We start from the raw sequence: 13,281 nt of genomic DNA on the forward strand, positions 1-13,281 counted from the left end.
TTTTATGCTCTTGCAAATAACATGTTAAAACACTTGGTTCAAATGAGAAATCCTGGAGGTTAGCTCTCCTAAGCGCTTAAGAAAATTTGGAAAATGGCGTAGATGTGACAATTCCTAAAATATGAGCCTTGCTCTCTCCTCTAAATAAGTACCTCCAAATTATAGGATTATGATGTTGTTTGGAAGCCATGTGTGAATATAAATTTACAGAACTTGATATATCACAGCCCTGCTGGGACTTACCGCTGTAAATTTTTTCTTTATGTGAACTACTAATATTAATGATAAAGTGAAAGAAGTGTTTTAACAGCGTTTATAATAGAAAAAGGATATAGTTGCATGTTTGTGGGACATTAGAAGTTCATGAATGTTAATTGTAAAGCCAAAGCACTTTGTCTGCAACTTACTCCCTTTCAGAAGGAGATGAAAAATACCACTCTTTCACTGAGCAATGGTTTTGGCACGCTCGGAGTATTTTGCACGAGCTTGTGGAAAACCTACACTCTGAATAAATTTCTGCAGGAGTTTAAGGGAACGTTTTGGGGATTTATTCCAGTGCAGAGGTTAAGTTGATAAGGCAGGTACTCTTTCAATACAATGCCTGAAGCCATGATATCAATTTTTTCACGGGAAGGATATTTTTTCCTCTTAGTGATTTTAATTTTTAAAAGTCAGTTCCTAAGATGTTTGGATGTTTGGAGTTCTCCCACATTTCAAATAAGTAATTATAATTATATTTTTTGTTTTTTAGAAACGCTTTTTTTTTTTTTAGTTTTGAAATCTGATTACCGAAGGCAATTTTGTGGCATGGCAATCGAAATGTCTTTTTATTCCACCCTTGAGAAATGTCATTTTGAGGTGAAAAATGGCAGATTTGTCATGGAAGTCGTAGGTAGTAAAGTCAAGGAGTATAGTCTTACAGATTCTTTGTGTGTGCAAGTCCACTGACACAAGTCACCAGTGCCCAGTACACGTAGTTGGCTACGTGTATTACTGCTTGTGCAGGTGGAGTGCACACTGGAAGGGATTCCTGGAGGAATACAGTTAGCCTTTTATTGCATTTTATTTTTTATGTTGTTGTTTCACCAAGTTGCAGGTATTATCACCTTCCCTGGTATGCCCTATAGTGCCTAATTTTTTTTGTGTGTGTTTGGTTGGTTTTTTTATTTTGGTTTTTTCTTTCCTCCTGACTTGTTTCTGGGAAAGTCATTTGTTTCATGGCTTGCAGCTCGTGTGTTTGTGTGTGTGTTCAGGAGCTTTGTGTGGGGTTTGGTTGGCTAACTTTCCTTCAATATCTCATTAAGGTTTTGCAGTGCTTTCCTTAAATATTCTCTCATCATTTGAATAAAATGGAGAATATGCAACTCTTAAAAAAAAAATACTAATTGAAAGACAAATTGCTAGATCTTTTGGCTTAAAGAAGAAACTTTTATCAGTAGTAGAAGTTTATTCTTTCTTTGGAGTTTACTTGCTATAGATCAACACTGGATTCTTGTCATTTTAATTTCATCAGTAGCCAAAATAACTTTTTATTAAAAATTTGCATTCTGCATCATGAACAGGGAGTTACTCATTTCTACTATGTTCCCACAATTCAGTGTATTGTTTTATTTTTCATGTTAATAGTTTAACATAAATGTAGCTGAGTAAGAGGTGCCTAAAGAACAGTAAATTGAGCAGTGACATCTCCATACAGCAAAAAATGAATTCATTTTCATATATAATGACTGGAAATGGGAATATCTAAATGATGTAACTTATAAGGTTGCATTTAATGTTTGTTGCAGAGTTGCATGTCAAAGGGCTCCTCGTTTCAATTAGCTTTCCAATTTGTACCTTAATGGGATCTCGCAGGCTTCTGCAAGTCAAAGTGTATTTCTCCAAGGCTTCCTGTCCCTGATTGAAAGTGGATATTTTATGGAATATTTGGGCTTTTTCCTATTTCCAAGTTCTGTAAACATCTGACAGTACTAAAAGTCTTGCTATGCTGGTCTCAGGACAGTACATATTTTAATATTTTTTTGTATGGAACTGGATGAAATTAACTTTGAAAATCCAGACTTTAAAAAAAAGTATGTTGAAAACTGATTAATTTCTAATCAATTCATATTATATGGAACAAATTTTCTCCCCACCTCCTGCAGCTTAACCAGACGATTTTCTTTAATTTTACATTTTGGTCAGCTTAGTTTCCTTACAATAAAAGAGCAATTAACTTGTGCCCAAAGGACAAATGGTTAAGACACTGCTTGGGGAGAGCTCATGCAAAGAAGGCTTGAGGATGATTAACCTCATCTGTTAGCACATGCACTGCTGCAGTTACTGGTGGTAAAGGCAGGATAATAAGCACAGGCATTTATTTTATTTAGTGATCTTTTGATGTGTCAGGATCCTGATCCTGGGAATATAATATAATCTGGATACAATCATCAGCACACGTTAGTAAATGCTGGTTTTTTTATTAGGGAGCTACAGGAGACCATCAGGTCCCAGTGTTTGCAGTGTTTGTTCCCCAGTAGGATGAAATACTTGTGTGTTGTCCAAACCAAATGGTACCAGCGTGACACTTGTTCAGGACACAGGTGTCTCTGAAAATCACGCTGCTTACCTACAAAAATTCCACGCAGTTTTTGAAAAATACATGGGTTGAAACCCATGAAACATAAAATATCTGAAATTGTAACTAGGGGAATATCACCAATTTAAAATGCTTCTGAGCAACAAAATTTTTTGTAAGTCTTTCCTCTTGATTTATTTTGATAATTCTAATTCCTAGAGGTTTTGTGTTTGTTTGTGTGTTTTTTGAGAAATAATACATAATATTTGGAAATTCTAGAGCTACTTTCTACTGAGATGCAATGCTTGATACTAAACAGGTAGAACTTAACTCATACATGAGAGCGTTTTTTGGGTGCAGGTTTCCATTGTTTGCAGTGTTTTCAGAATAACCTCTGTGATAAAATTTAAAATCCATTCCCAACACATGTGATGTGAAAATTCAACATCTGACTTAAGATACCTGAAACTAGGAATTCAAAGCTGAAACATCCAGAAACTTAATGCTTTAGGAATACTTGAAAGATGAAAAAGGAGCACAGACTGAGAGTCTTGGTAGTACTATATATATTAGTGTGTTACTTTTTTTAATGCCATTCCACTTCTATGTTTCATAAAAGCTGCTTTTCCTCACTTCAAATTTCAACACAACCCCTGGTGAAAAGGAAGATACTAACTGCACTGTAGTGCATGCCAGTGTTGCTTGTAATCTCTCACTGAAGAGTTGGTCCCTGCTAACATGCAGTGTTCTTTTAATAGAGGCAGTTGAGTTGAAGTAATTGAAACAATCCATTTTGACACAGCTGACACTGTTAACAGAGGTTTCACGCTCAAAAGTAAACCAAATCGGTTTTGTTTACTCATAGACTGAGACCTTTGTATGCCAGACTTGATCCAAGGTGTGTCTGTTTTGTAGTACAACTAAAAAAGCTGCTGGAAAAGGATGGGGAGAGAGGATGATGCTTCAGAAACACAAACATGTTCTGTCATGTTCTTTTCACGTATCTTGAAATTATAAATGATTCAGATGTTTACAGAAAACAGTCTCTAGCAACTTGGTCTGTGACTAATTATGACTATACTTGCCTCCAACCATCACTGATTATTATTTTGTACTATAAGGTGTGGATCCTGAGTTGTATGAATTGACAACCTCAAAACTGGAAACTTCCAATGCAAGCACCAGAGTGACTGATGCGTTTGCAAGACTCATGTCCACAGTGGAGAAGGCAAGCACGTCCACAAGGTAAATGCTCTTCCCTGCACAGTTTTCCTCTGTTTCTAAGGGTGTGGCGTGAAATGTGAGGTGTGAACGTGTGTGCTGCTTTAGGGCAGAAGTTCCTGAATGACCAAAAGCCTGAAGTTTAATAATTAAATTTTAAATCGGAAATTCACCGTACTGTAGTTCGTATTTCAAATTATCATAGAACTCTGAAGTGGGGAAATAGTTCATGAGCTGAAAGACAAAGATCACCAGGACATAAGTTGAAAAGCTGGAGCCAAAGACCGAACTGGAGGAAGCGACTTCGTGAACACCAGAGCTGATTTCTAGGAATGGCAGGGAAAACACAATTCAGTGCTGTAGGACTGTGGCAGAAGGCTCTCCTTTTGACCTCTGTGTAATTTATAAATACAGAATGTTCCACAATTAAAATGATAAAATGGATGAATAGTTTTATAACTGTATTTGTCCCTTCACAAATATTTCTAGCACCTGTCAAAACTTCAGCGACCAAACATGAGTTTAATTTTGATGTTGCAGGTTAAGGAATGAGCGAGTAGTTGGCTTAGTATGTCCTTTCTGCTTCGATGAGCACATGTGAACCACTTCTGTGCTTTTTCTAGGTAGAATCCATAGAAAGTCTTCAGGTGTCAAATGTCTTTCTTGAAGTCTGCCCAGTGAATGGGTACAGAATATCTATTTATCAGCTTGTGTTCTTGGGGTTTGGTTTTTTCAATGTGTATCTTAGCACATCCTGAACTGTCTTAGCATGTAATTAATGTCTGTGCCCGTTAAAAGAATCACTGAGGGATTCTCATCAAAGTAAAATATTGGTGTTTTGGAAGTGTGTGCCTCAACATGCAGCAAATAGATGGTAACATACCCTCACTCGTAAGTGAGCTTTAGGGTTTATTTGGCACTCTAAAACTAGATGTGTTCTCATGCAGCAGAGCACTTAAGAGGAGGCACAGGAATGGTGGGGGAGAGCTGGCTTGCTTAAAATTAGTAACACTCTAATTTTTACGTGCTCTTTTAAAACATGTTCCTTCACTGAGAAAACTGCCTTGCTAGTTTTCCTGCAGTGATGATTCTGGAAGTGAACATGGAATGAAAAAGATCAACAAGCCATGAAATTTCCAGGGAGAACCAGTAGAGGGAACTCCCCACTTCAGTGCTGGGTTTTGGGTCTCAGCTTGTGAATTGCCTCTTTTTCTATTCGTGGAGCACATATACTCTTCCTGAGGTTACAACTAATGGAAAGGTTTGATTTTTTTCATGAGTTAGAAAACATAGTTACATTGAAATACTTTTCTATTATATTCTAAACCTAATATAAAAGTAACTGCAGTAGGACATGCAGACTCCAAATGTATCTTTCTTGTACTTCAGCTCATAGTTTTGTACCTGCCTGCTTGCCTGAAGATGTCTTAGCTTTCTTTTTCCTTACAAAGCAACAGGGTAGTCTGTTTTCCTAAATGAATGTTGACCCTCGTTTTTCTGTATTGTTGTTTTTTTGATATGAGAGGTCAGGTGTTTTGTGTTGGTTTTTTTTTTTTTCCCAGTGCTTCCACAATGCTCTTGGAAACTCTTACATGTGCACTTAAAGCTCTTTATCCAGATATCAGAGTTCTTCCCCTGTTCTGGAGAGCATTGCTTACCAGTAGGAAGAGGTACTAGATCTGTGGTGTAGCAATATGCCAGGCACTAGAGAGAGGCAGGGGACCTCAGGCTTGGAGATTAAGTTCAGACACACACAAGGATTGGCTGTTTTCAGTGTGTAATACATTTCATATATTTTTGTCAACTCTAAATTTTAAAAAAAACTCAAGTGCTCTATTCTTTCTTGATTCTGTGCTCTACAAAAGAAAAGCAGTCTGTTTTTTCAAGCTAGAAGCCTTCAGAGAAATAAGGCCTTATCTCAGCAGTATGCCAAATATGTTAAAAATGTTAGCTTTTTGTTAAAAATTTCTTTTTTTTTTTTTTTTGATTTTTTTATTATTTTTTTGTAATGAACTGAAGACTTTAAAACAGGAGTGGCTGGGTACAGCCAGCTCAATGAGGATGATGTTCATGCACCAGCCTGGAAATATGGACTATTAGGCATTCAATATAACTGTTGGGGAAGGTGGAACCGGTGCCTTGGATTCCAACTTCAGCTGTGCTGAGGCTTTCCTATGTCTGAGCTCAGGATTCTTAGGGTGAAGTTTAGGGTGAAAATTTCATTGTTCAGCTGCAGGATCCAATGTGAAGAGTCATCTTTGTCTAAAGTAGCCCCATCTTTTGCTTGCAAAGCCATCTCTTGAACCAGAAAGCCATTTCTCAGAAGGAAGGTATTGGCAGAGGAGGGAAGCTTCCCCCTCAGTTTGAGCCTGAAACCTCGATGACAGCAGTAAGTGCTGAAGGTCAGGGATTCAGTACAGCATTCCAGAGAGACTCTGCAGCCTAGCCTGCTTCCATAGAATGGGCAGAGATCAAAAGTTTTATCTACTGTCTTTTTGAAGGAAAGCAGAGCACTGATACTTTTCCAAAAAATGGCCAAAACCTGCATGTAAACTGGAAATACCCCTTGGGGACGGTGTCAGATGGAGCAGCCCAACTCTTAATTACAGAGTGTTTTTAAAGTGCGTTTCTCTAATCAGCTCAGTGTTGTTGATAAAGCTTGGCCTTGCTGGTGCTATCCACAAACCCCTTTGCAAACATGGGAGGTGACTGAAGCCCTGGAAGACTTGAATGCTGCAGAGGGGGTTGGAATGCAGAGCAGAACAGTGAGGTGTGAGTGACGCATCGACAAAGAATTCCCTATTTCTTGCTAAATTTTCTTCCAGCAACTTTCCTGCCCATCAGTCTGGCTCATTTCTTGTGGCTTAGTGTTACCGTGCCTTTGAAAAGGAAACTTAATGCCCACAAGTAGAGGGACTGGCACAATTGCTTGGGTAGGGACATCCCTTCTGTCCACTGTGTTGGGACAAAATGTAACCTCGTGTAAGAGAAGAGGTGGATGGGGTCAAAGTGTGCTGTAGAGGATAGTTTTAAAACCTGAATGTGCCAGAACTGGGGCATTCCATGGTTTAGTAACCAAAAGTTCTGGTTTCAAAGCAGATAGAAGTAGTGCAGCTGCCACTGACAATCCGCTCACTTGGGTGTCTGTTCTTTAAGCCATGGTATCTGGAGATTTGGAGTGCACAAGCAGGAGAAGCTCTGCATTGCCCCCCTCCACTGACCAGGGTTCAGCAAAAGAAGCTCTTGGCAGCGGGAACATCTTCAGCACAAGTAGTGACTGAAATGAATGCAGTTATTTCTCTTACCTCTATCAAAGGGCATCACAGTTATTAGGTGGTTTGATAAGTTTTAAGGGTAAAATTTGTCTGCAGTGACGATGCTACTTTGTCTTTTGAATTTAGAGAGTTAGTGAGTAATTCTTTAGGGTTGCCCTGGTGATATTTGCTAATGAAATTGTTGATTGTTACCCACAAAGGGTACTTGCAGTGTCCAGTTTTATTGTATTGCTGAGGAACTTGCCCCTCTTCATTGAGGAATGGAGAAGTTAGGACATCTCCACTCTTTCTACACTGAGATGATTTCAAAAAAGGGTTTGAGCCTCATCAACAAGTGATTGTATCTAAAACTCTATCTTGGTCATAGTTGAATAACGTTTGCTGTGTTAGTGTGTTAGCTTCTTCTTTATAGATACTTTTTACATTGCAGGTTAAGTAGATAAATTATTGCAAAGGGCCTCCATCCAGGAGGGTGAGATTCACCCCTGACTGGGCTCACTGGTGTGCCCGTTCTGCAGTGATGTTGCAGAGAACAGCTGGTACAGCAGGGGTGGTAACATTGTCCTGTGATAAAGGTCCTGTGTGTGGCCACCAAATAAAATGAAGTGCCGCCTCTGGGACCCAGCAGTGCCATTTCTTAGCGTGCCATAGATGAGCAGGGGAGGAAGAGGCTTATAAATAGCAAAGAGTGTGTGAGCTCCATCTCGCCTGATTAACAATTACAGGAACGTCTCTCCGAGTCAGCCTCTTCCTTTGGCTTCCCCTGTCAAACACTCCTTTGTTAGCTCTAGGTCCTTGATCACCAGGAGTTTGTACCTTTAAGAGGCTTGTGGTAAGTGATTATTAATAGTGGCACCAGATACTGATAACACAGTGGTGGGTGAGAACCACATTTCAACAGCTTGGAGATAGTCCTTTGAGTGCAAACAGAGCTGACTGGGAAGTTGTTAGAGGAGGCACATATTGGCTCTCTGCTTCTTCCTTCAGCAAATCCAGCACACAGCTTTGTTCATCCTCCAGAATTTGGTAATCTGCCTAGTCAGTAGCTCATGAAATTCCACTGCAGCAGAGAAAGAAAAATATTGCTATTCTGTTGAAGGTAAGTCAGAGTTAGTATTTAGGCTGCCACATCTAGAGGACTTCCATCAAGTGGAGATTTCAAGTAGAAAACAAATATGATAGCTCAATGTCAAGGCAGTGTTCAGTGATGTCAAGGATGAGTTGGAGTCCAATTCTTTTTTTCTTCTCCTAGCTTAGGAATTCTAAGCCCCTTGCTTTCCTCTGGTCTCTGATCAGCTGAGGAGCAATCCTCATGGGTGCTGACAAAAGAAGATATGAGTACATGCTTCTTCCTGATCAGAGTGGTCATTGCCCTCTCATGGCCTTGGTTTAAAGTTTATAGATGAGATACAGAAAGGAAATTTCTGAAGTGTTCTAGAGAAAGCAGTTTATTTAATTCAAGCCTTTTTTTCCTCAGCTTTTTGTCCCAAAGGTGATGGAGCTTATTCAGCTAGAATTTCTTGCATTGTTGCAGGACTTAGCAGGTGCCTTTTTGGAACTGGAATAATGTTTGATGGAAAACTGAGTATATCTAGTAGTAGGCAGTGTTCTTCAAAGATAAGCCAGATGTTTGTAAAGTGTGGATGTTTGGGCAAGGGAGAGGGAGGGCTTTAGCACTCTGAGCCAGACTTCATTTTACTTGGGAAGTGTGATTTTTTTTTTTTTTTTTTGCATAATAGTGAGAACCAAACGACATGGGATTTAGACCTCTTTATTCATTTGTGCTCAGTAATTCTTGTGAATAATGCAAAAGGCAAAGTAAACCCCAATGATTCCCAGAGTGCTGTGTGTATCATCATGGCTCCTCATACTACTGCACTTCAAAGCAAGTAGCTACACACCATGAGCTACCTTTTGCTGCTGATGAGTCCTGAGGGAAAAGAGAGTTTGTGGATCACAATGTAGAGTGTGGCATGATGTATGAAGTCTGAGAACAGTCATGTTGGCAACACAGCATAAGTACTTTTTTATTTTAAAGTTATTGAGAATGTCCTTTTAAGATTTTTTTCCACTTTTATTTTTGAAGATTTTACTGGATTTAGGTAGAACTAATACTCCTGTTGTTTTATCTGTCGAATATGGGCATGGTTATTTCTTCAAGTGAGTGTCTTCACTCTCAACGCTGCCAAAAAGAAAAAAAAAAAAATATATATATATATATAAATTATCATTTGAATAGGACTTTTTTTCCTTATTGCAACAATATACACAGAAACTTTTATCTGACTTTCCATGTTAGCCCATTATTGGTAGGCGGGTAGGTATTAAAACATTAGACTGCCTTCGGGTAGCTTACAGAAGTGCCTGTCAGTGGGAGACAAGCTGACAGAACATTGCTTCAATCAGTGATTCTTTCAGTGATCCCAGGGATATCAGGTACTGGATTAATGCACTTTGTTCTTTTCTTCTCAACAGGAAGCCTAAAAAGGAAGAACATCTTAGTGAAGAGGCTGCCAAGGTGATTTCTAGCCTTCCTGACTTAACTTTCATGCATGCCAAGGTGTTGATGTTCCCAGCCACATTAACACCTTCAACAAGCTGCCAAGAAAAGGTAGACTAAAGTGATGTGAATTGGACGTTTTCTATTGATTTTTTTTTTTCCTTCCCTCTGTGGGTCGTAAAAAGCAATCTTGCTTTAATTTAAAAAAAAATCAAGTTCAGATGATTTGTTGGTAAGCAGCACTAGAAAGGTATACATAGTAATGTATATTTATTTACATACTGGAGTCCTAAATTTATATTAGAGAAAAATGTAAATAATTGGGGGTAAATCTTTTTGAAGATCTATTCTTTTTGTTGTGCTGGGCTGTGTACATTTATGTCTTTGTGAAATACACTGGTGGTGTCCTTCTTACAAAACTTTAAAAAGTTCAAAAAAAAAAAAACAAGTCCTATAAACACATAATGAAAACTTCAATCTTCACAATCTGTGAAGTTCCCCTGAAGACTTTCAGATTGCATTGAGCAACTTTTTCTTTCCTGCATATATTAAAATACTTCTTGCTGGAAAAAAATCAAAAGGTTATGTTGGCCATTTGTGGCTTTTTCAGTTATTGTTTCTTTAAAACCCAGTAATTTCTTTTGTGTTTTAACAAGCTTAAGATGTGTTTTTCCTTTTCTTTTCCCCGTCCCCTCCCCCTGTTTGATTGGTTGGCTGATCAGTTTTTATGTTCTTGAACTTCAGTAGTATGGCTCTGTCATTATATAGCCTTTTGAAAGGTATGCTGTCAGTAACTTCTTGTTCCAGTTATGGATTACTGTCTGAACACTTGATTTTTTTATTTTTATTTTTTGGGTCATTAGAAGGTTGTCTGCTTTTAATCAGTTTGATTTGGAAAAGAAGGACCAAAACAATATGAATGTCTTACAATGAAATTTACCTGTTATAAAAATTTTATGTTCTGTTGTACCACTATTCCTGTTTGATTTTGCACAGTGTAAAATGACATAATCATAGATTGCTATGGTTTTAGGCTGTATATACAGTAAAAAACTATGGGTTGTAAATGTCTGGGGAAATTCCTATGGAAAAAAGAGAGCTATGTCGAAGAACCTCTAAAAAGGTCAATATGCATGCCCAAGGTCTTTTGAGATTTAAGTGTGTAAATTTCCTTTTAGCTTACACAAAATAAAATAATTTAAAAGATACATATGTAGTACAGCCTGCTCTCTTTTTATACAGAATGTGTGCATTAGTCACCTCTCTGTGGATGGTAAAATCGCTGTGCTGCATTAACAGGAGGACCTTCCAATTTGTGTTGCTCAGTCCCACAAACCGCACCTGGCAGGGGCCCTGCAGACTTTCCTTTAATTGTCCTGTCTCTATCATGGTGTGATTTAGTCTCTTATTTCTGTCTCCAGCTTGCCTTCTGGCTTGTAGGGCAGTGTGGCTCATGATATTTTGGGTTAGAGACTTCTTCAAGGTAGCTGGCAGTACTCAGCTGTAACAAACACCAGTTATGGCGAGGTGAGAAAAGGACAACTGATTTTGCCTATTTCTTAGCTAGAAATAAAAATGTGTGAACATACCTATCACAGAAGTCTCCTAACACATTAGCTTGCACTGCAGCTGCGACAGCAACATCTCTTCAGAGGGTCTCAATGGACTGTCTGCAGGTAAGGCATGTTCTGGGTGCTGATATTTCTTGAGGGTGCATGGGCATAGACTCTCCCATGTCTGATCTTTACTGTGTGCACAGCTCTTTAAGTGCTCTGTAGTCACCACCAGCTCAGCACTTAACATCTAGTTCTGAGAAATCTCTAGTGTGTTCTCTTACCTGTTCTTTAATTCTTTATTATCTGACAGCACTTGGGTCAGGAAAGCTCGAGTTTGATGTCCTTAGCTGGATAAGCTGAAATGTTGTCCTTGCAAAAAGCATCTTTTTACTTCTTGAAATGCCCTTGAGAGACGAGTGCTGGGCTTCCATCTCCGTGAGTGCGGGAGTTTCAGTGACTGGTGGCTGCTCAAATTGAGAGAGCAGCAGCTTCTATGCCTGTGATAAAGTTAATTTGTAAAGGCTAAATTGTCTTCTTTGCCCTCTAATTAGTACTACAGTGTACAGTGCTATGGTATCAATCTGCACCCTGTTGTAGCAGAAAAGGTTTGTGCAAAAGCCATCTGCTTTTCCACGTAGCCCCAAACCCACTTCTGTTTGCTGTTTCTGCAGATTTTCGTTACAGTACTGACTTCATGCCTGTTACATGTCAAAATTAGCTTTGCTAATCTCCTGGGTTTAGCATAGTATTCTTTAGTGCATGCTTATTATATCATTCAGTTCTGGTGTTGGACTGCTGTAGGTTAAAATTGGTCCCTTTGTTTCCATGACTGTGGCGTGTCCCTTGGAGCGGGAGCAGTGGGATAGCTGCAGCAGAGAGCTATAGCTATTGTTTCAAGGAGAATATGTTTAGGAGCTGACTCATGATCCTTGTCTGGCAGTGAGTGGACTGAAGTATTAAGGAGAGGTGGGGGTGGAAGTGCCAGCTGCAAGTTGATCTTTAGTCTCCTCACAATTGCCTCCAGAGGCAGCTGCCCATTTGTCTTCCAGTCTCTGAGTGCAGTTCTGGTGGCCTGCCGTGGATGGGGGAGGGGAAAAAAGAGATTTCTATTGTGACTGATGTACCAATCTGAAACTTTGTGAAACCTGGTATTACCCAGAGTGTGTTTATGGGGTTTTTATGTTCTTTCTCCCCCAGGGAAAGAAAAAAAAAAGGCATCCCACAGACCTTCATATTGCTGAAAGACATAAAGCTTATGTCCAAATTCAGCCTTTTGAGGTGGATGCTGCCTGCCTTAGAATGCAGCACTGCTTTTTGTCTCCTGGCTTAAGCCTTTTTTTCTTGTCGATGGTGGGGTGGGCACACAGGATCCTCTGCCTCTCTCCTCCTGTCTTGTGCAGGCAGCTTCGTTCTTACGCAGAAAGTTCTGTCGAACAGATCCAGCTGCATCGGGATCGTGCTGTTCCCGCTGACACAGCATGCCTTATTTACTTCAGTCTTGCCAGTAGGTTTATGGGCAGGATGGTAATTGATACTTTCTGCACATATGTGTTGCTGTGCGTTGTCATCAGACGTGTCAGTGGGCATCACTCTCACTCCAGAACTGGTGTCATTCAGTAGCGAGGTGCTCGCGTGCCCATCCAGCACAAGCAGCGGAGGACACTTGGTTCAGATGCAATTGCCTGAGCTGGCACATGGCCACCGAGGCAAGGTCCAAAGATCCCGCTGTGAGGCAGGCTGCAGGCTCCTGAGTGACTGCTAAGAAGAGCTGGACTCCTGCTTGTATTGTCCAAAAGATTGCGCTCCGATACTCAGCACCGCCTTACCCTGAGCATCGCCACCTGCCGCAGGTGCTGCCCGAAAGTAAAGCTGGCAGGTAATGTTATCTTGACACCCTCAAATGCAATTGGTGTGTACTGAAGGTAACTCTTCATCACGTTGAATTGTTGTACAGAATTTTGCCTGGTACTGAAATCATCATGTGGGAAGTTTTGTTGCTGGACTGCTGCCCTTGGGATGAATATCTAGTCATTTATATAGCGTGTCAGAGAGACTTAGTTCAGTGTGTGTAAGATGGATCACCCTTGGGTCCAACCATTTACACCTGGGTGCAACCCTTTTGTGCCAGCTTGGCATCTCTGCATAATTACCTTTTAAATTTCACAGCTCTCT

The 13,281-nt window shown here is 39.8% G+C and overlaps 1 protein-coding gene across 3 annotated transcripts in view; it reads left to right on the plus strand.

Annotated features, from left to right (window-relative positions):
- AFTPH (aftiphilin) overlaps positions 1–10,761 on the plus strand; it is a 44,004-nt gene extending 33,243 nt beyond the window's left edge. For all 3 annotated transcript variants that reach the window (XM_050315025.1, XM_050315027.1, XM_050315026.1), the window contains 2 exons: positions 3,679–3,802; positions 9,529–10,761. In XM_050315025.1, the coding sequence (XP_050170982.1) occupies positions 3,679–3,802; positions 9,529–9,673 (269 nt within the window). In that variant the 3' untranslated portion in view covers positions 9,674–10,761. The remainder of the gene's footprint in view (positions 1–3,678; positions 3,803–9,528) is intronic.
- Positions 10,762–13,281: the final 2,520 nt, after the last annotated feature.

This window comes from Myiozetetes cayanensis, unplaced genomic scaffold (assembly GCF_022539395.1).
Source record: "Myiozetetes cayanensis isolate MyiCay16 unplaced genomic scaffold, myiCay2020 scf2-11, whole genome shotgun sequence".
Taxonomy (NCBI): domain Eukaryota; kingdom Metazoa; phylum Chordata; class Aves; order Passeriformes; family Tyrannidae; genus Myiozetetes; species Myiozetetes cayanensis.